This window comes from Martes martes, assembly GCF_963455335.1.
Source record: "Martes martes genome assembly, chromosome: 8".
Taxonomy (NCBI): Eukaryota; Metazoa; Chordata; class Mammalia; order Carnivora; family Mustelidae; genus Martes; species Martes martes.
The window spans coordinates 85,553,617-85,573,925 of NC_137895.1; the positions used below are offsets into that span (position 1 = coordinate 85,553,617).

At 42.0% G+C, this 20,309-nt stretch overlaps 1 protein-coding gene across 10 annotated transcripts in view; it reads right to left on the reverse strand.

Annotated features, from left to right (window-relative positions):
- The window catches only part of LIMA1 (LIM domain and actin binding 1), an 89,825-nt gene that overhangs the window by 33,125 nt on the left and 36,391 nt on the right, over window positions 1-20,309 (reverse strand). For all 10 annotated transcript variants that reach the window (XM_080811091.1, XM_080811089.1, XM_080811090.1 and 7 more), the window contains 2 exons: window positions 9,806-9,851; window positions 840-1,304 (listed from right to left, as the gene is read on the reverse strand). In XM_080811091.1, the coding sequence (XP_080667217.1) occupies window positions 840-1,304; window positions 9,806-9,851 (511 nt within the window). The remainder of the gene's footprint in view (window positions 1-839; window positions 1,305-9,805; window positions 9,852-20,309) is intronic.

Consider the following 20,309-nt stretch of genomic DNA (forward strand, 5'->3'; position numbering starts at 1 on the left):
TAGATGGAATCTAGAGAAAATGAGGGCTTTGCTTCCTGTCAGATCTGTTTATTTCATTATAATGACTGTTGCAACAAACCATCCCCATGTACAAAGCCAGATATGCAGGAAAGTATGAGAAAACTGGAAAAATTTACCAGTTCTGCAGCCCCTGGATCGTGTTATAAGTCACCCGCATATGTAACTCATTTTCTAGTTAAGTAATTCCCTCTGGGTACCCGGTCTGCAATCCACATGAAGGATCAAATTTCATTAGCAGTTGTAGGAAAATGCAACCCTTGCATTTGCAAGTCAAAACTCCTGAAGGCTACAGCTAGTCTGGCTATCCTCATTGATTTTTCCTGGGAGAGGATTTTAGCTGATAGAAAACATTTGTTGGAAGGCACAGATGAGGAAGTTGAGAAGAGAAGGAGTCAGCTAGCAAAGAGACAACTGAGCCTCAGTCTTAATGTTAAACTCTGGCCTTAACATTCAGCCTGCAGCTGTGTCCACGCGGAGAGATATTCAGCAGTAATTCCACCCCCCAAAGCTACAAATGACAAAAGGCACAGGAAGACAAATTAAAAGGGCACGCGTACAGAAACACAAAATCCAATCGGCATCAAACTCTTTGTTTCTAGATATTAACCTGAATCCCAGTGTGTAAGTTTCACTTGAAACTGGGTCAAAGATTGGCAAACCTTAGCATCTACGTAAATAATTCGAGACTTTTTGTTAATTCATTTAATTTTGAATCAAAAGACATACTGGCCACCACTCGAACTGTCTAGATCGGAAAAACAGCTTTGTTTAATCACGTGTATTGGCTTTCTCAAGCCTGCCACCGGCCCAGTCCTTACCTTGGTTGGAGCTGGTTCACCCTTCTCAAACATCATCTTAAGCCTGTTCAGCGGAACATTGTATTTCTCTATTTTGTTTGAGGCTTCTGTGTTTTCACTGATTTCAGGTTTTCCTACTTCATGCCTGGATTCTCCTAGACAATTTTCCATTTTTTTACTTTCTTTCGAGTGGTCTTTAAGACGCTCACTGGCCTCAGTGCGGGGATACAGACACTGAGTAAGGGCTTCAGGAGGAGATCCGAGTCTAGGTCTGGGGTGGGCTCTTCCTTCCTGGTCAGCTTCGCCCTCAGAGGCAGAGCTTCTAGCCAAGTCACCCGCAGGTCCGCTGCCTCCGTGTCTGACCTCGGCGCTGCCGTTCCGCAGGGCGTCTGTGTGAGACTCTGTGCCCTGGGCTGGGTTCTCCCACTTCTTCTTTAACACAGTCAGGATTCCCCTCCTGCAGTGCTGGGGGAGATTTTCAGTGTTCTAGAAGAACAAGAAGTCAGTGCCAGTTATAACTTGCCTGGTGAAACATTCAAACATGTTGTTCTTTGTAAAATGAAAGTTAGAACTCTAAGCAGCTCCTGGTCCACTGGCGTTTCAGACAGCTGTGAACAGTTACAGCCCTGCCACATGGAGAAAGCATCCAGCCGGGGAGACGGGAGACGGAGAGGGGAAGAGAGAAAAAGTCAGGAGCTGAAGCAGGAAGTGATAAAACAGGATAGCCTTATAAGGACAAAATGAGAAGAAAGGAGAGCCCAGATCTAATGATAGTTACATGGGAAACAAGGGATTTTTATCCAAAGATTAATAAGGAAAACAAGAAAGAGGAAGCAAAATACTGGACACTTTAAACCCCGCAGATATACATTAATACAAGTTCATTATTACATGCCACAAAATTACACGGGGAATCCTGCTGGGATTTTCTTTCTTTTAAATATGACAAAGACGCAGTATGCTGAAACTATACAGTACTGTAATTGTGGATAGTATCATCAAGGATTGAAAGTATTTGTAGAAATTGAGAGAACTCACCAGACTTTTACATGTATTTGCATAAATGGTATTTCATCATATTTGACATAATCTACATGCATAGAACAAATTTTATTTTTACATAAGAACCTAATCCTCTTTTTTCCCCCTCTGTTCTTCTCTCCATGTCTGTCCATGTGTAAATTCTCGGTTGTCAGAAAATTTACTATTTCACAGATCCTCTGGTAGACAAATATCCAGGCTGCATATGAAAACACTACCACCCACTTTCTGGATTGAAAGACACACACTTACACATCTGAGAGAGGTCACTTTCACCTGGGTCAAAATGGAATTAATTGATATGTGTAGGGTTGCAAACAACCTGGAAACTGCCAGGGCTGTTCCACGATAACAGAGGAAACATGCTTGATGAAGTAAAATTCAATGTCCCATACTATGAAAGCGTTCCTATAAATAAACAGAGCAGCACCACCTCCCAATAAGCCACGAACTCCAGTACCTTCGCGCCCTCCATTCCTGTGGTCTGTGACTCACCGGTTTTTCAACTAAGAAACAAAGGACAAACCACCTAGGACTGAAAGACTTCCGGGAATTAAACAGGATTAGCAGCTATCTTGGGAATTAAATCTCTCACCCTCTTACTCTCCTGAAGACACTGTAGGAGCTGCTTCATTAAATAGTACCCAGGTCTGAAAAAAAAAACTTACACAGAACAACTGCTTGATTTCAGTGTTTAAATCTTTACTGACAAGATGATTCACTGGTGGAAGAATGAATGGATTGGAAATATAGAAAAGTCTGAAGAGTCTTCTTGTTGGAAAAGAATTAAACTGGACGATGGTGCTGCCTTATCGCCTGTAGCATGCTTTGCTGGATGTTACCTCCTGCCACACAATGGATGAGTCATCTGGGTCTCCAGCTGCACCTGCCGTGCCCATGCCCAGCCCGAACAAGAGCCCTGCCACTCTAAGTGGCATTTTGCCTTGGTAACTGGACTCTACTTTTCTCAGCAATCGTGTGATCCAAGTATATTTACTGACATGGAAAGATGCTCATAAGATACTTCTGAGTGGAAAAAAGCAAATTTTAAGACCACAGGGACGCCTGGGTGGCTCCGTTGGTTAAGCATCTGTCTTCAGCTCAGGTCATCATCCCAGGGTCCCAGTATCAAGTCCTGAGTTGGACTCCCTGCTCAGCAGGTGTCTGTTTCTCTCTCTGCCAGCTGCACCCCCTGCTTGTGCTCTTTCTCTCTCTGACAAATAAATAAAATCTTTTAAAAAAAATTTTAAGACCACATAATCCCATTTTATAATACAATGTATATTTATAAGCACAGAAAAGTAGTCTGGAAGAAAAGACATCAGGATGTTAACAGATGTAGATTATGGGCATCTGTATTCATTATGTAACACAAATGAACACAAAATAGAGCTATACATCATCTTCCTATCAAAAAAATCGACAGAATATTAGAACGTTTTGATGTTACTATAAGCAGCTCAAAAATGACCACTTCTACTTTACTTCGGATGACCAGGAAGAGAGGGATCTGTGGAACAGAGTACAGACAGTGTCCCAAAAAGGGCCTGGGTGGAGGACATCCCTTGGGGACATTGTAACAAGGAGTAAGTGTGCTCTTTTATTTTATTTTATTTTAAGATTTTATTTATTTATTTGACAGAGAGAGAGAGAGATCACAAGTAGGCAGAGAGAGAGGCAGAGAGAGAGGAAGGGAAGCAGGCTCCCTGCCCAGCAGAGAACCCGATGTGGGGCTCGATCCCAGGACCCTGGGATCATGACCCGAGCCGAAGGCAGAGGCTTTAACCCACTGAGTCACCCAGGTGCCCCAAGTGTGCTCTTTTATTAAAAGGAGTTCTTAAGGGTACACACTCAGAAGTGTTTAAGCGGGGACAAAAGGGGTTGTGCAGTCTGGCAGCATGAAAGGCCCCACACCCTGAAATCCCTTCTGGCAGCATACCCAGGCAATGCCAGGCGTGCCGGTCATTAGGACCCGAGGAGAGCAAAAACGGGGAAGAAGCAGTGACTCCAGTCCTTCTGGGGAAGGAAAAGAAGCAAGAAGGTACAGAACAAAAGCAATAGCTGAAAGCAGTCTGGACCGCACAATGGCAAGAGTGTTGTATTGAGATGGCCTGGGTTACCACTGGAGAAGGGATTATAAGCCACTTCCACTGTCTACAATGAACACGTGTTACTAGTCTATTCCAGCCCCACCCAGACAAGTGACCTTGGGCAAGTTTAATTTCTGGAACCTACCATACTGGGCTATTGTGGAGAACAGATGTGCCTATATTAAAGCATGTAGTGTAGTACTGGACATAAATAGGCGCCCAGTAAGTGGTGACAATTAAGATTAAGTGGGTGGTCCTCCCTACCCCTCCAGCCACACCTCATAATGATCAACCACAGTATCCAGTCATCTCCCAAGTCCTGTACTTGGATTACAGTCTCTTACTGTTCTTTCTATTCTCTATCTAGTCTCCACTGTTTCAGAGTGGGGGTGCAGGGCACACAGTAAGGCGAAATTCCAGTTGGTTTTAACTTTTCCCCAAATATTTTCCTGGAAGAGGCAGTGGGAAGCCATGGAGGCTACAAGTTTTCAAGGGCCCTACAGGTTGCTACATGACGACAGCCTCCTCTCTCAAGTGTGACATCCAGCACGCTGTTCATTCTAACCAGCTAAGCTGGGAACCTTGGCAGATTTGCCTCTGGACCATAACTGGCTTCCTGAATCCAGATTAGATACAACCTGGAAATGCAACACAATGCCTTTTCTGCTGGAGCATTTGACTTGGAACTGAGATGTGTCCCAGCACTGCCCATCTGAGATGTATGACTGTGAATAAGTCCTCTCCTCTCTTTGGGTCTCTGTTATTCCACCATTCAAATGAAGAGGCTGGGTCAAATGAACTTTAGTGCTGAAATCTTGCCAGGGGTAGCTTCATTTTAAAAGCTGAGGATGTTGAGTAGAAGACAGCAGTGCAGCTGTAAACACAGACTACTGGAACGTACAGCCCCCAAGGAAGGGAAGAAATTCTTAGGCTGAGAGCTTCTCAGAAAAGTGGTAGCCAGTCACTATGGAGATGAGTGCCCAAATTGTGCAGATTTCAAGAAGCAGCATATTACATGTTTGAAAGGAACCTGAAAATATAACTGATGGCAGTATTAATGGTCTGCGTTTGTGTTTCCTAGATGTAAGTGGAAGAGGAAGAAAAAAGGAAAAGTAAATTTCTGGAAAACTAGGCTATCATGTAACCTGATCCCACTGTCTACTGAAGGAATAAATGTACCCACTTGCTTCTGAATGTTTCTCTAACTTGCTTTCCATGGCAGAATATAAGTATTTCATCTGGTCAGTCACTTCTATAAATGCATATGGATATTTCTCCCTGTTCTTCAGGAGAAAATTCAGGCTTCTGGTGGATCTTAAAAGCAACCCTCTGTCATTAGTGGAAAAACTGGTGCATCTGAATAAATTCCATAGTTTAGTTAACAGCATTGCATTAGTTAATTTCTTAGTTTTGATAAATGTTTGAGAGTTATGCAAGATGTTAACATTAGGGGGAGATAGGTGGAGATATATGGGAACTCTCTGTACTATCTTAAGAACTCTACTGTAAATCTGAAAACATTTCAAAATAAAAAGTTTGCTCAAAAAAAGTAATGCTTCCTCAACTTTCTATGTTCCTCTAGTGACTGCTGTCTCTTGCATTTTTATAGTTAAGGATTTTGAAAGCACTGTCTGTATTTGCTGTTTGCACTTGCGTGCTCTCCGCTCCTGCTCCCTCTACCACCCAACCACTTCTGAAGTAGCTCCAGTCAAGATTACCCATGACCTCCTTAACATTTTCATTTTACTATCTTATTTTTAACTTACTATTTTCTCAACTACAAAAGTAATAAGAGGGGTGCCTGGGTGGCTCAGTTCGTTAATCATCCGACTCCTGATTTTGGTTCCAGGTCATGATCTCAGGGTTGTGGGATTGAGCCCAGAGTCAGGCCCTGCGATGGACATGGAGCCTGCTTCAGATTCTCTCTCTCCTGTTCCCTCTGCCCTTCACCACGCCCCCCTCTCCCCACCTAGTCACTCAGTCTGAAAGAAAATAAAGTAATAAAAAAACTTACTGGGGGGGAAGGAAAGTCACAATCAATATAGGAATGTATACATGCCTTGGATATGTACTCTAATTTTCCTTATTTGACTTCCCTACCCTTTCCCATCAAGATACCCATTGCCAACAGTTTGGCACATATGCTCTCAAACCCCCCCCCTTTCTATATACTATATATATTTTTTAGATATTATAAATATGTATATTTACATGGGAAGATATAAAAAAGCACATTATGTGTTTAAAAGCAAGATACAGAACAGTAGAGTATGGTTACTGTACTATTACTACCAGTGTATGAGCATTCTTATTTCCTCACATACTGAATATTATCTAATAAAAAAAATCAGCCAACTGTTTAGATTACAACTTACATCTCATGGTTACTTTAATTTACATTTTTATTATTAGTGAGACTAAGCATTTTTTCTTCTTTTAAGATTTTAGTTATTTATTTGACAGACAGAGATCACAAGTAGGTGGAGAGGCAGGCGGGTGGGGGGAGGCAGGCTCTCCGCTGAGCAGAGAGCCCGATGCAGGGCTCGATCCCAGGACCCTGGGATCATGACCTGAGTCGAAGGCAGAGGCTTAACCCACTGAGCCGCCCAGGCACCCGTAAGCATTTTTTCATATGTTTATTTTTTCTTCCTTAATTGTCCGTTTACATCCTTTTACCTCAACTGCCAAATGCAATGGACACTTCTGCTTTATTTTATTTGATCTTTCTATAACATTTGACATTACTGACCACTCCCCCTTTTAATAACTCCTTCCTTTCATGGTTACTGTGAGATACCCTCCCCCCCTTTTTTTTTCTGGATTTCTTCCCATTTCTCTGGCCACTCCTCAGTCTTCTTTACAGGTTTCTCTTCCTCTGTTCCCTTTCCTCCCCCAACCCACTCCTTCCTTGCTGGGGTCCCTGAAGGTTCCATATTAGGTCCTCTTTGCTCACTTACCTATTCCCTGTAGATGATGTCATCTACCTTCTGGTTTTACCCACCAGTTGCCTATTGATGACTCATACCCTATAACTCTAGCCAGATATCTCCTTACCTGGAATTCTATCAGGGAATTCTATAGGCATCTTAAACTCATCCTTGTCTAAGGCTGAAGTCTCCTTTCTCCTCTCTTTACCCCTCACCCTTTGATCTGTTTCTTTTCCTGAGTCCTCCATCTTGGTGTGACAATTATCTTTTCAAATGCCAAATGTGCCTGTCCTCATGTCTCCATGCTGTGCATGTGTCACTTCCTCTGCCACTTCTTTGTCCCTTGTGCTTAGTTAATTCCTATCTGTCCCTTGGGTTTAGTCAGGCACCACTTCTGGGAAGTCTTCCTCACATGGCATAGTCCAGGTTATGAGTTCCTCCTAAATTCTCCCCCAGCACCATGAGTATTTCTCTAACATGGTACTAATTATGCTGGGACTATAAACTCTGTTTTCCAAACTAGACAGTCCTTGAAGGCAAGGACTGCATCTTATCCTTCTTTGTGTCTTCAGCATCTGGCACCTAAGAGATGCCCCATAAATGTTTGTCTACACTCACAGAAATTTATCTATACTGTCTAGAACCTACTCCAGTCAGGCCTTTATCCCATCACTCCCAAAGAGCACAAAGTGACCAATGACCTTCGTGTTGCCAAATTCAATGGTCAGTTCCCAGCTCCTCTGTGTGTCTGACTCTGCTAATAACTCTCCTTTAAGAAGCCTTTTCTTCACTTGGCTTCTGGCACCCATTCTCTAGTTTCTACTGCTGTTTCACCAGTTGCTCCTGCCCCATCTCTTTTGCTGTTTCCTCCTCATCTCCCTAACTTTCAAACATCAAGATGCTCCTGAGCTCCATCTTCAGACCTCTTCTCTTCCATCTACATTCACTCCCTAAGTGATCTCATACATCTCATGTCTTTAAATACCACTGATCCTTTGATACATACACATCTTATCTTCAGCCTTCATCTCTTTCAGTTGCAAATTTATATATACAAGTTCTTACATAACATCTCTACTTGGATGTCTTTAAGGCATTTCCTTTTTAACAATCCCCAAACTGAGCTGCTACCATCTTCCCTTCTCTAAACCTGCTTTTACTACAGTCTTCTCCATTTCTATTAATAATATTTTTCCAGGTGTTTGAGCCCAAGCCACTGTTGCCATGCATGATCCTTCTCTTTCTCTTTCAGTATAAATCCTGACCACTTTTCATTATCTATAGAGCTACCACTCCAGTCCAATCTGTTATCCTCTCTTGCCTAAATCACTGAAATTGTCTTATAATTTGTCTCCATGCTTCTGCCAATATTCCTATAGTCTCTTTCTCCTCTTTTTTTTTTTTTAATCTTAATTATTTATTTGTCAGAGAGTGAGAGAGCACAGCAGGGGGAGTGGCAGGCAGAGGGAGAGGGAGAAGCAGGCTCCCCACTGAGCAAGGTGTCTGGTGCAGGACGATCCTAGGACCCTGGGATCATGACCTGAGCTGAAGGCAGATGCTTAACTGACTGAGCCACCCAGGCGTCCCTCCTCTTTTTTAATTTAAGTCACGTCAAATCACTCCTTCGCATACAAACCCTCCAAAGGCCCCAGATGATCAGAGTTAAAGCCCAGGTCTTTATAGTGGCTCTCTAAGACTCGTTTTCCTACTCCTCAAACACATTGAGAATGTTCCTGTCTCAGGGCATTTGCATATATTCTTACTGCCACCCGAATCATTCTTATCCCTGGTTCATATCCTCAAATCTCTGCTCCAATGTCCCCTCATCAGAGGCTTTCCTGAACCAGCCTACATTCTATCCCTCTTACCTGCTTTGCCTTGTTTCTTAGCACTAATCACCACAATTTCTTTATTGTTCATCTCTCCCACTATCATGTAAAACTCCATGATGGCTGTCATGTGGTCTGTATGCATGCCTAAAACAGTGCTTGGCATGTTGTAGGTGATTTGTGAATACTTGCTAAATGAATAAATGAAAGGGAAGGAGGAAGAGGAAAAATAACAGGCAGGAGAGAGGAGGAGGAAAGAAAAGAAACCAACAGTTGAGTGAAATGATGGTAGCTTTTGCTTACAGTGCACCAGAGGGATCCAATTTTTAATTACAGGAAAATTAAGACAAAGTCGTGGTCAGCATTACCCCCTTAGAGAGAACAAATTGACAGGGGCATGTTACATACTAATTTAAATAGGTTGGATACTAAAAACTGCCAGGAGCATATTTTTGCAATGCCAGTCAAATTAAAGAATTCTTACCCAAATATGTGAGGTTTTTCCCTCATAAGACTAAACCAAGTAAGATTTCAAAAGAAATACACGCTCCAGCCCAGCTGGAGGCTAGCCAGCAGGGAGAGCACAGAATGGTTACGAGCAGAGAGCTTGTTCTGAGGTTTTTGCCTTTGATGGATCCTGCAGCTGAGAAATTTGCTAACTAGAGTGGGTCAAGAAGTGTGCTTTAAACAAAGAACCCAGAGGACGACAACAGCTGCACAGCTGCTACCATTTAAATGCAGAAATACAGAAATTCTGGTGGTGTGATTTGTAACAAGGGCTGAAGCCGAGGGACACTGTATTCTAATGTGAGCAGAAGTAGTAAGCCATTTTCCTAACCTCAGGCAAAGCACTTGGTCTTCTGTCTTTCACTCAACTCAGGGAAGAAAAAAAAAGGGTTCAAAAGGAGAACTTCAGTGGAAAAATAAGATTCCCTGCACCCGAGCCACATTCTCCCATTATGTGGCACATGTTCAGGCCAGCTGGCCTCAGGCCCTGCTCAGCTGACGTGGAGCCCAAGCCCCACAGAGGCTGCAGGTGGCTTGGCCACCCAGGCTCCATTTGGGAAGCTCCACAGGCCCCGGGGCTTCTCAGTACTTACACTTCTCCTCTTTTCCATGTTTGCTTCTTCAGCTGCTTTCTGGTACCTTCAGAGAAGAGGGGAAGAAAGAGAATGTCCTCAATTAAGTTATATTTTTACTTTTTAAATCTTTTACGAAATGACTTCTGCCTATATATTTCTGCCAGCAAGTGTCTTTAATCAACTCTATCAGATCAAACACAAAATCAGAGTGGCCCTCACTGCTGGCACTGTTCCAGACATCTAGTCTGGTCTAACAGAAAGATCCAACGCGAGGAGGTCAAATGTTGGCAAATGACTAGGAGGAGCAGAAAGTTCGGGGTTTAAGTCCTACTTTAATCACTCATTAACTGTGATCTCTGGCAAGTCTCAGCTTCCTTACCTAGAAAATGGCTTTATATATCTACTTTCCATGTTGCTGTGAAGACTGAGATCACATGTGTAATAAATGCTTTGGAATTAGTCAAAGGATAGAACACTGCATAGACCCGAGGATGCACATTTCCCCCACACTAATGCTTCTGAGATCTTCTAATTCTTGCCAAATAATGCAGAAGTAGTTATACTTCCTGGTCACGTGTGAATTTAATCTAAGCTGTTGGTATTGTCACTTTAGCTCAATGTATTTGATGGTATTGCACATGTTTTAAATGTCATTTAAAATGTCTTTAAAGAAATTATACTATGATTTGGTATTGAAAGAAAAATTACTTTACTGTTTTAGGTATGTATAAGGGTGATACGTGAGAAAAGTTTATGTGCTAAGCAAGCATTGGTCCTTTAAATTAGTAGTATTTTTTCTTAGTGACACATAAAATAGTGGCAAGGCTACAGGGGATGGCATCTTAGATTTGATAAACAGGCATGTATGATTTAATTACTTTAATTTTATTATTACTTTAATCATCTTTATTACTTGGACCAGAAGATCTCTGAGAAACAACTGAAGTCCCAGGACTTTTCAGGGGGGATTAGGTTTTCTCCATTTGAAGACAAAGATGGGCTGGGGGGTCTAGGCTGCAGCAAATCCCCAGACCACCCAGAACCACCTCACCTCGCTTCCTCAGGGCCTCCGAGTGAAACACGGAAAGGGCTATTACCCAGAGAATCCCCACCGCGTGACTCTCCTTGAGCCTACATGCCTACAACTCAGCATCAACACACCTTAGAAAAGGCCCACTTGTTCTCTGTCTTAAGGTAGAATTTCTGAATTCACAAGACATTTGGAGAAGGAAAAGGAAGTGAGAGAAAAAGATAAAAAGCAGAATGGGGAAGGGCCCTTGTCTCTGCCAAAAGCAACTTTCAATTCAAAAATACCTTCATAAGTTCAGAACTCTCTTAGTGTGTGTTACGCAGAATAACTTCATTCAAAATGAAGGCCAGAAAAATGCCCTGGTTCTGGCACATAATATTTCAAATACAGTCAAAGGTTTCTCTCTCACTCTCTCTCTCTCTCTGGCTTACCTGCTGCTATAAAACCTGGGTTAAATCACTCCATTTACTTGGGCCTCATCTATAAAATTAAATAACTATGCAAGAAGATTTCTAAGGTCTCTCCCAGTTCTGACACTGTTTGAATTTTAACAATCAGATATTAATAAGCATCTCATTCACCAGGCTGGGAATTACTCTGCAAATGACCAGAGCTTTCTAACAAAGTAGGGTGAAAGGCTTCCAAAAATCTCTGGTATTTCATTGACCAAAATAGGTTATGGAAGATAATGGGCAAGTGACAAGTTGGAAAGATACCTGGCAACTTATATTACAGACTGATGACTAATTTTCATAAATTAAAAAGAACCCTTACAAATCAATAAGAAAACCACAAACAACTTAGTAGAAAAATGGGCCCAGATACAAATCTACAGTTTACACAAAAGGATATCAAATGGTTCTTAAACAAAAAGGATGTTCAATTTCAAAATGAAAATTCCAACTACACTAAAACTTTTCACCTATGAAGTAGGAAAAGATTTTTTTTAAAAAGCTAATATACTGGGATGCCTGGATGGCTCAGTTGGTTAGGCATCTGCCTTCAGCTCAGGTCACGATCCCAACTTCCTGAGACTGAGTTCCCCATTAGGCTCCTTGCTCAGTGGGGAGTCTGGTTCTCCCTCTGCCTGCTGCTCCCACTACTTGTGCTCTCTCTCTCTCTAGCAAATAAATAAATTTTTTTAAAAAGCTAAATACTGAGGGTAAATTAATAAAACCTTTATGGAAGGCATTTTGTCAATTTTACAAAAATCACAAAAGCTCAAGTGTTGTGATTCATCAGTCTTGTTTCAGAATTTGTCCTATAGATATATTCACAAAAGCAAAAATGACTTTTATGTTAGACTATTTGTCATAGCATTAATTGTAACAACAAAATACTGAAAACAAGCTGAATGTCCATTAGCAGAGGACTGGTAAAGAAAATACAACCTATTCCTGTTTGGAATACTATGCAGCTATAAAAAAGAAAAAGGGATGGTGCTGATGGCTGCACAACAATGTGAATGTTCTTAATGCATGGAATTGTATACTTAAAGATGGTTAAAATGATAAATTATGTGTTATATACATTTTACCACAATTAAAAAACAACAACAAAACAGTGTGATATTGGCATAAAGATAGACATATAGATCAATGGAATGGAATACAGCCTGAAAATAAACCCTCACATATGTAGTCAAAGGTGCTAAGACCATCTAACAAGGAAAGAACAGTCTTTTCAACAAGTGATGCTGGGAAAACTGGATATCCATGGGCAAAAACAATAAAAGTTGGACCCTTACCTAATACCACATATAAAATTAAGTCAAATGGACTCAAGACCTAAGTGTAAGAACTAAAACTATAAAACTCTTAGAAGAAAATAGGAACCAAGCTTCATGAGATTGACTTTGGCAATGATTTCTTGGAATAAAAGCAGAGGCAATAAAAGAAAAAGTAGACAAACTGAACTGTAACAAAGTCTGTGCTTCAAAGGAAATCATCAACAGAGTGAAATGGCAATCCATGGAATGAAAGAAAATATTTGTGAATCATATATCTGATAAGGGATTAGCATCCAAAATACACAATTTTTTAAAAAAATAACAAATATGGGATAATATTGTACATACTATTCTTTTTTTTGAGATTTATTTACTGTGGTGGGGGGGCAGGGGAGAGGGAAAGAACCTCAAGCAGATGCCCTGCTAAGCATGGAGCCCAACGCAAGGCTCAATCCCGGGATGGACCCTGAGATCATGACCTGACCCAAAACCAATAGTCCAATACTCAACCGAATGAGCCACCCAGGCAGCCCTGTGCATACTATTTGGCATCTCCCTTTCTCCATTTCAGAACAGCTGAATTTTCATTTAAGCAATATGTTCCAAGCACTAGAGAAAAGTAGGAAAAGAAATAATCCAAAGAGATACAGTTCCTGCTCTCAGACAGCTTACAGATTAAACACATAAGCGCATGAATATATATACACACACACATACACACATATATACACTCACATATATAACAATAAATCCTTCAAAGAAAAAGAACACAGTATTATGAAACAACCTAACAAAAGAACCAAATTGAGAAGGCAGTGGGTGGGGTGTGTGCCCGTGTGTGTTGTATGTATGAAGGAAAGTCTTGTTGAAAAAATGACCTTTAGACTGAGATCTGAAGTTTGACCAGAGGAGTGAGCCAGGCAAAACAAGGCCGGGGTCCGCGGCGGGGGGGGGCGGTGGGGGAAGCATTCCAGGCACAGAAAACTAGTACATGCAAAGGCCCCGAGGCAAGAAAGTGTCTCAGGTGTATAAGTTACACAAAGAACTCTAGTGTTGCTGGAGCACAGTGAGAAAGGGAGAGTGCAAGAGATGGTGTGGGGAGGCAGAGTCTTTGTGGGCCACGGTGAGCATTTTGAACATCATCTTAGGTACAAGGAATGGGCACTGATCCAATTCATGTTTTTGAAAGTGTGCTCCATAAAAATAAACTCAAAATGACTTAAAGACCTAAACGTGAAACAGGAATCCATCAAAATCCTAGAGGAGAACACAGGCAGCAACCTCTATGACCTCGGCCACAGCAACTTCTTGTTAGACACGTCTCCAAAGCAAGAGAAACAAAAGCGAAAATGAACTATTTGGACTTCATCAAGATAAAAAGTTTCTGCACAGCAAAGGAAATAGTTAACAAAAGTAAAAGGCAACCTACCGAATGGGAGAAGATATTTGCAAATGTCTTATCAGGTAAAGAGCTAGTATCCAAAATCTATAAAGAACTTATCAAACTCAACACCCAAGAAACAAAATATCCTATCAAGAAATTGGTAGAAGACATAAACTGACATTTCTCCAAGGAAGACATACAAATTGCCAACAGACACATGAAAAAAATGCTCCCCATTACTCAGCATCAAGGAAATACAAATCAAAACCACAATGAGATACCACTTCACACCAGTCAGAATGGCTAAAATTAATAAGTCAGGAAACAACAAATGTTGGCAAGGATGCAGGGAAAAGGGAACACTCTTACACAGTTGGTGGGAATGCAAGCTGGTGCAGACACTCTGGAAAACAGTGTGGAGGTTCCTCAAAAAGTTAAAAATAGAGCTACCCTACGGCTCACTACCCTGCTACCCTACACTACTAGGGATTTATCCAAAGGATACAAACATAGTGATTCAAAGAAGCACATGGATCCCAATGCGTATAGCAGCAATGTCCACAATAGCCAAACTACGGAAAGAGCCCAGATGTCCATCCACAGATGAATGGATAAAGAAGATGTAGTACACATACACAATGGAATATTTCTCAGCCATAAAAAAGAATGAAATCTTGCCGTTTGCAACAATGTGGATGGAACTAAATAACTGAAATAAGTCATTTAAAGAAAGACAAATACCATATGGTTTCACTGATATGTGGAATTTAAGAAACAAAACAGATGAACATAAGAGATGGGAAGGAAAAATAAAATAAGATGAAAATTGAGATGGAGGTAAACCACAGAGACTCTTAATCATAGGAAACAAACTGAGTGTTGCTGGAGGGGAAGGGGAGGGTTAATAGGGTGATGAGCATTAAGGAGGGGACTTGATGTAATGAGCACTGGGTGTTATATGCAACTGATAAATCACTAAGTTCCTCCTCTGAAACTGATAATTTAAAAAGTTAAAAAGTAGCCTAAAACAGTGCTGCAGAGACTGAAGAATTGACTGGAGGGGCTGAGAAAGGAGGTGACATTAGTGGGAGGTGATGCTGGCTATGACCCAGGTTGGTGGTCTTGAAGAGAAAGAGAGTGAATAGACTTGAGATGTATTTCAGAGGTGGAATCAACAGGATTGGCCATGAGGGAGGGCATAGATGCAGTCAAGAACGATTCCCAGGTTTCTGGCAGCTGAGTCAATGGAATCACTGTTTACTAAGATGGGGAATTCTGGAGGAGGAGCAAATTTGGGGATGGGGGAGATAAGGAGTTCAGTGTTAGCCATTTGGTGGTAGCAGTGATTACATACATGTGTCTAGAGTTCAGAAGAGAGATCTGAGCTAGCAATATAAACTTAGGACTTGTCTGTCCACAGATGGTAAAGCCATGGGAGTATATGAATGATATCATCTACAAAGAGTGTGTAGTGCGAGAAGAGGTCCTAGAGACTCTAACATTTAGAAGTCAGAAGAGAAGAAAGAGGTAATAAGAGAGAATGACAAGGGAAAGACAGAGAGGTGGTAGAAAACCAGGAAACTGCCAGAGAAGCCAAGAGAAAGAAAAATGTGGGAAGGACAAAGTGCTGAGAAGTCATGCGAGACAAAGGCTACAAGCACAGAAGGCTCAGGGAACACTGGAAGTCCTCTTCCATTATAAATATAATTAATTCACCCATACCCTTTAATGCACATTTGGGTTGTTTCCAGTTTTTACCGTTACAAATAGCACTTTGGTGAATGTTCTTGTACATATATTTTCCCCACTTGCACTAATACATCTATCTGACAGTCTCTAAAAATGGAAATGCAGGGGAAAAGTGGATTATAGAGGGAAAGGAACTTACAATTGGCCTTGAACCTTGTTTCCACACCCCCCTGGGTAATCATCTACAGTATATACTACAGCAATAATACGATCTACGAGAGGCAGAGCCAATTAGCAGACAGGTGTATTTTCAGTCAATTGTTCTCCAAGGCAAAGTATTTACACTGTGGTTAGTTGAGTAAATAAGCTCAAAGGTTCCCTTCCCTTTACTGTCTTAGCAGAAACAGATTTAAAGTAAGACGCCCGGAATAGTTTTCATCTTCAATCCTGTCCTTTTAGCACTGAGGCCATCTGCAAGACACAGGTGTATATGCTGGTGGCTGTCTTGAATTATGTTTTGAAACTCCCTCTCCAATCTCCCCACCCTTCATTTATAATGAGCTATTGCTAAATAGTAGACACACAGGGAGGAAAGGTTGCATACCTCTGCTTTCTTCCAAACCATCGCCTTGGGGTTTTTTCCATTTTGCACTCTCAGGATGCTAAGAGAGGCTTAGGTGACATACTGCTGAATTCAGTGTGAGACTGGGATTCAGGCCTCAGACTTTCCTCAAAGGAACTCTGAGCAACTAGCATTATTCTGACGACAAAATGTGAAGGTTGCCGATGTTGTGGGGCCGGGGAGGGGAAAGGCAAAAGGTAAAAAATATTTGCAGTGACATTTCTGTAATTAAAATCTCATCCCGCTTCCCTTCCCAGATTGTCTTGTCCTCCAGTCTCCTCTTCTTCACACACAGAATTTAATCTTGCAACTGCTCATTAATGCTCAGCTGTGGGGCAGGCAGCTGATGGAGGACGCTAAAATTATCTTGGCAGTAATAACAGTGCCTCGAACTTTTCTAAAGCCAGAATAGAGTTCCTGAGCTATGACTCTTGCTTGTATGCCCTCAAATAGAGCAAAGGGATAATGGAAACTCCCAAGTTTTAGGCAATGTATTTTCTTCTGGAACTATTTCACCACTAAAATATTACAGAGAAGCAAAAAAGGTGGGGGGGGGTGCGTGTGGGGGGAGAGGAAGTTAGCCAGAGAGATCTGAGGGTCAATTTTTTCTTAATGAAGGAAAAACAGTCAGAAAAGACTAAATATAAAGCATGTTCTTTCTTCCGACGATGTTATGGGGAAAGTTATCACAAGAGCGGGAGGAACTGTGACATGAGGGGAGGCTGATGGGGGGCAGGGATCTGTGGGCTCTATTCAGCTTTGCCACTATCTTGGGGTGTGAACGCATCATAATTGCTGGATATCAAGTTCCTTGTCTGTGAGAGGAATGGGGCAAAGGTTAGTCAGATCAGAGATTTTAAAATTCTTTTCACTGCAGAATCCTCTCTTCAAAAGATATCTTTAGAACCTAACATATGAAAGAGATCAAAGCAGGACGGCTGGTGTGGAAGGTCTCAGGCTCAGCCCTTCACATCTTCCCATCTTCCCAGAACTGGCCCCTGAGGTTCCTCTGAAGAACTCAATTAAGATAGGTTGGAAACCACTGAACTAGATTCCCTTTACTTCCAAAAATATAAGAGTCAAAGAGGAGTCTGCTGCCAAGAAACCAAATTCCACCAAAAGAGTAACATTTTAATCAAAGCAAAGGATTATGTCATGCTGAAGTCAATGGCGACTAAAACCAAAGCTAGCCGCTTGAATGGACTCATCAATAGGACCTTTCTTACCTCAAATTTAATGATTTATATAGTATAGAGGTTCAGTAAAAGAAACAAGTCTGGAGCTACAAAGGACTCATAAGATGCAAGCTCTGATGCTAGAAAAATTTCTCTCATGTACGAATAAATGTAAAATGTGCTAAAAATGAGAAAGTAAAGCCCAGTTAATTCTATAAACATTAGCCAGATTAAGCTTCCCCCAAATACTACTTTTACATTAATCTCTGATCAGAAACCTCCTAAAGTTTCCTACAGCCTCTTAACTAGTCTTGTGGAGGATTTACGAATTCTAAACCCCATAATTGGGGGTGTTTGAAAATAAGGGAAAATCAGGTCACCAGGTTAGTATTTGCTTTGTGGAACCTAATCCAGCAATCTGCTTTGGGAACCTATGGTGAGTGAACTCTAAAAACCATAAGCAGTATCAGCAATGTCGATTCGGAGTCTCTGCTGAGCATGAGATGGAAAAGAGGTCCAGGCCAAGTCTCTGGTCTTTACTGTCTTAAGTACACATCACACCCTGTCACCCTGTGGTACTTCTGTGCCTTATACGTCCTGTGGTTCTCTGCAATGTCATCACCGTCCTCTCAGCCTACCAAATACAATTCTGTTCATTCCTCAAAACCTGTTCAGTATATTAGAATATATGAATCAGATGAAAAATACTAGATAGAAACAAATCCAGATACTGTACGCTCACTGTGTTCTCAACTATAAAACAGGCCCAAGATCCCTCCCTCATACAGTTTTTGTTAGGATTAGAAATAGTATCTGTTCCTATTAAGAATCTAGCAGGGTGCCTGGCACACTGATTCTGTTAATGGGTTTGGGGCTTACAGTTTTGCACAGCTGTCCTTTGCCCTTATAACCTTCACGGAGAAAAGATAGTCACCCTGCTATGCTATGAGAAGGTGACCTTCAAGATTGCTTTTTACTTTCTCTCTGCAAGATTAAGAAGGCCCCAAAGATGAGCTGCTTTTTCCAACTTCCTAACTCTCATCAGTGCTACAAGACCTGATTCCTCTATCTTGAGAACTGGCCTGGGCAGGGGGTGGATGACAGAATAAAGCGGTGGGAAGGGATCTGAGGAAGGGGTGAGAGTTGCACTGAAGCGACCAACTGAGGTAGGCGGGAAAGGAAGTAAGCCAGGAAGGAGACCGAAATCCAGGGCCTGGGTGTCCTGTTTTGGCCCAAGAGCAGCATCAGTGGGAATAAAAGAGTGGAACAGTATTAGGACAGAAGGCTGCAAACAGAGAGGGTATTCCCAGTGTACATTCCAGAGATGGATTCTGCGTGATGATAAGGCTGGGACTGGATGAAAGGCCCTGAAAGACAATGTGCAGGTTGAAGAAGTAGGGAAGATCAAGAAGTTAAGAGTCCAGAGTATGAAACAGGTTCAGTGGACCAGTGAATCTTCACTGGGGCCCCTACTGGCTCTGGGGGACTTTTGAAAATGTGTGAGGGAATCTTATTGGGGTTTCCCTTCCACCCCCACCCCCTTTTTTTTGGATGCCACAATGTCATGGGGCACTACTAGCATCTGGAGGAAGGCAAGATGATGAACATCCTGCAGAAGGAAGGTGTGCCTCATGGAAAATGCCCACAGCACCCTCGCTGAGAGACACTGAGAAGAGAATGAAGCTGGAAGCTAGTGTCCCCAGTGAAGGTGAGGAGCTTGGCCAGGCAGCTGGCACACCACTGCAATGAGGGGGAGGATAAAAAGAGTCTAGTTAGATGTGAGCCTCAAAGCACAGGTTTAGAACTTCAGAACAAGGAGTGAAACACAATGGATGGGGACCAGTAGGAGAGATGTAGGAAAGCGGCAACCTTGACTCCTGGCCCCAGGATATTTCAGGGAAGCGTGTGCAGAAAGAGTAGGCGGCCACGGCTCTTAGACAGAACGCAAGAGGAGGGAAAGCCAAGTTCAGCTACAAAGAGGTGGGGCTAGCCAGGGTGAAAAGGGTAAGAATGTGAAGAAGTCTTTCTGCAGAAGAGGGAGTTTCCAAGTCCCATTAATCACATCTCAACAAAGTCTCAATTCCTTGTCTTCTTTTCCATCCCTGCTGCCCTCCGCCCTCAAGAGCTTTCACTTGAGTTCTTGAGTGAGCCTTACCTCTCTTCTCTATGCTATCAATCTCTCACCTTGCCAGCCTACCTTTTACACCGTTGCCAGAAACATCTTTCTAAAATACAAGTCTGATCATGTCATTCTCTGCATGAAAACCTTCAACTGTTCCCATTGTTCATCGAACTAAATCCCAAACTCAGGATGGCATCCAAAGCCTTCCACCACCTGGCTAACCTGAACTGTACCAGTCGCTTCTCCCTTTTGTATTTCTCCATGTCGGACTTCTTGCCTTCCTATTTCCTTTATTCTTGGTCAGTTTCCACGATCCTCTGTTGGAACCAAGCAGAAACCATATTCATTCTGTTTTACGTTCAAGCTCACCGCTGCAAGTTCACAAGTCTATCTCTTCAACAGAAGGTAAACTAAACATCCCTGAAGGTAAAATTCACCTGGGATATTGCTGAAGACACAAATTCCTAGGCCCCATCCCAGACACATGGATCAGAAGATTTTTTTTTTCCAGTTAGATTAGTGCAAGGACTTTCCTTTTATCGTCTATTAGAACAGCCACTAGAGAGTTTTGAAAAACGATGGATGTGATCTGTTTTATGTTCTTGAAGGTCACCTTGTCTGTAGCATGCATAATTGGCTGTATAGCAGCAAAAGTGGAAATAGTGAGGCCATTCAGGGAGCTACTGCAGAAAACTAAGGGGAGACGGAGGTAGCTTGGACTCAGCGTGAGAGCTGTGCAGGTGCTGAGCAGTGGTCAGATTAAAGACGCAT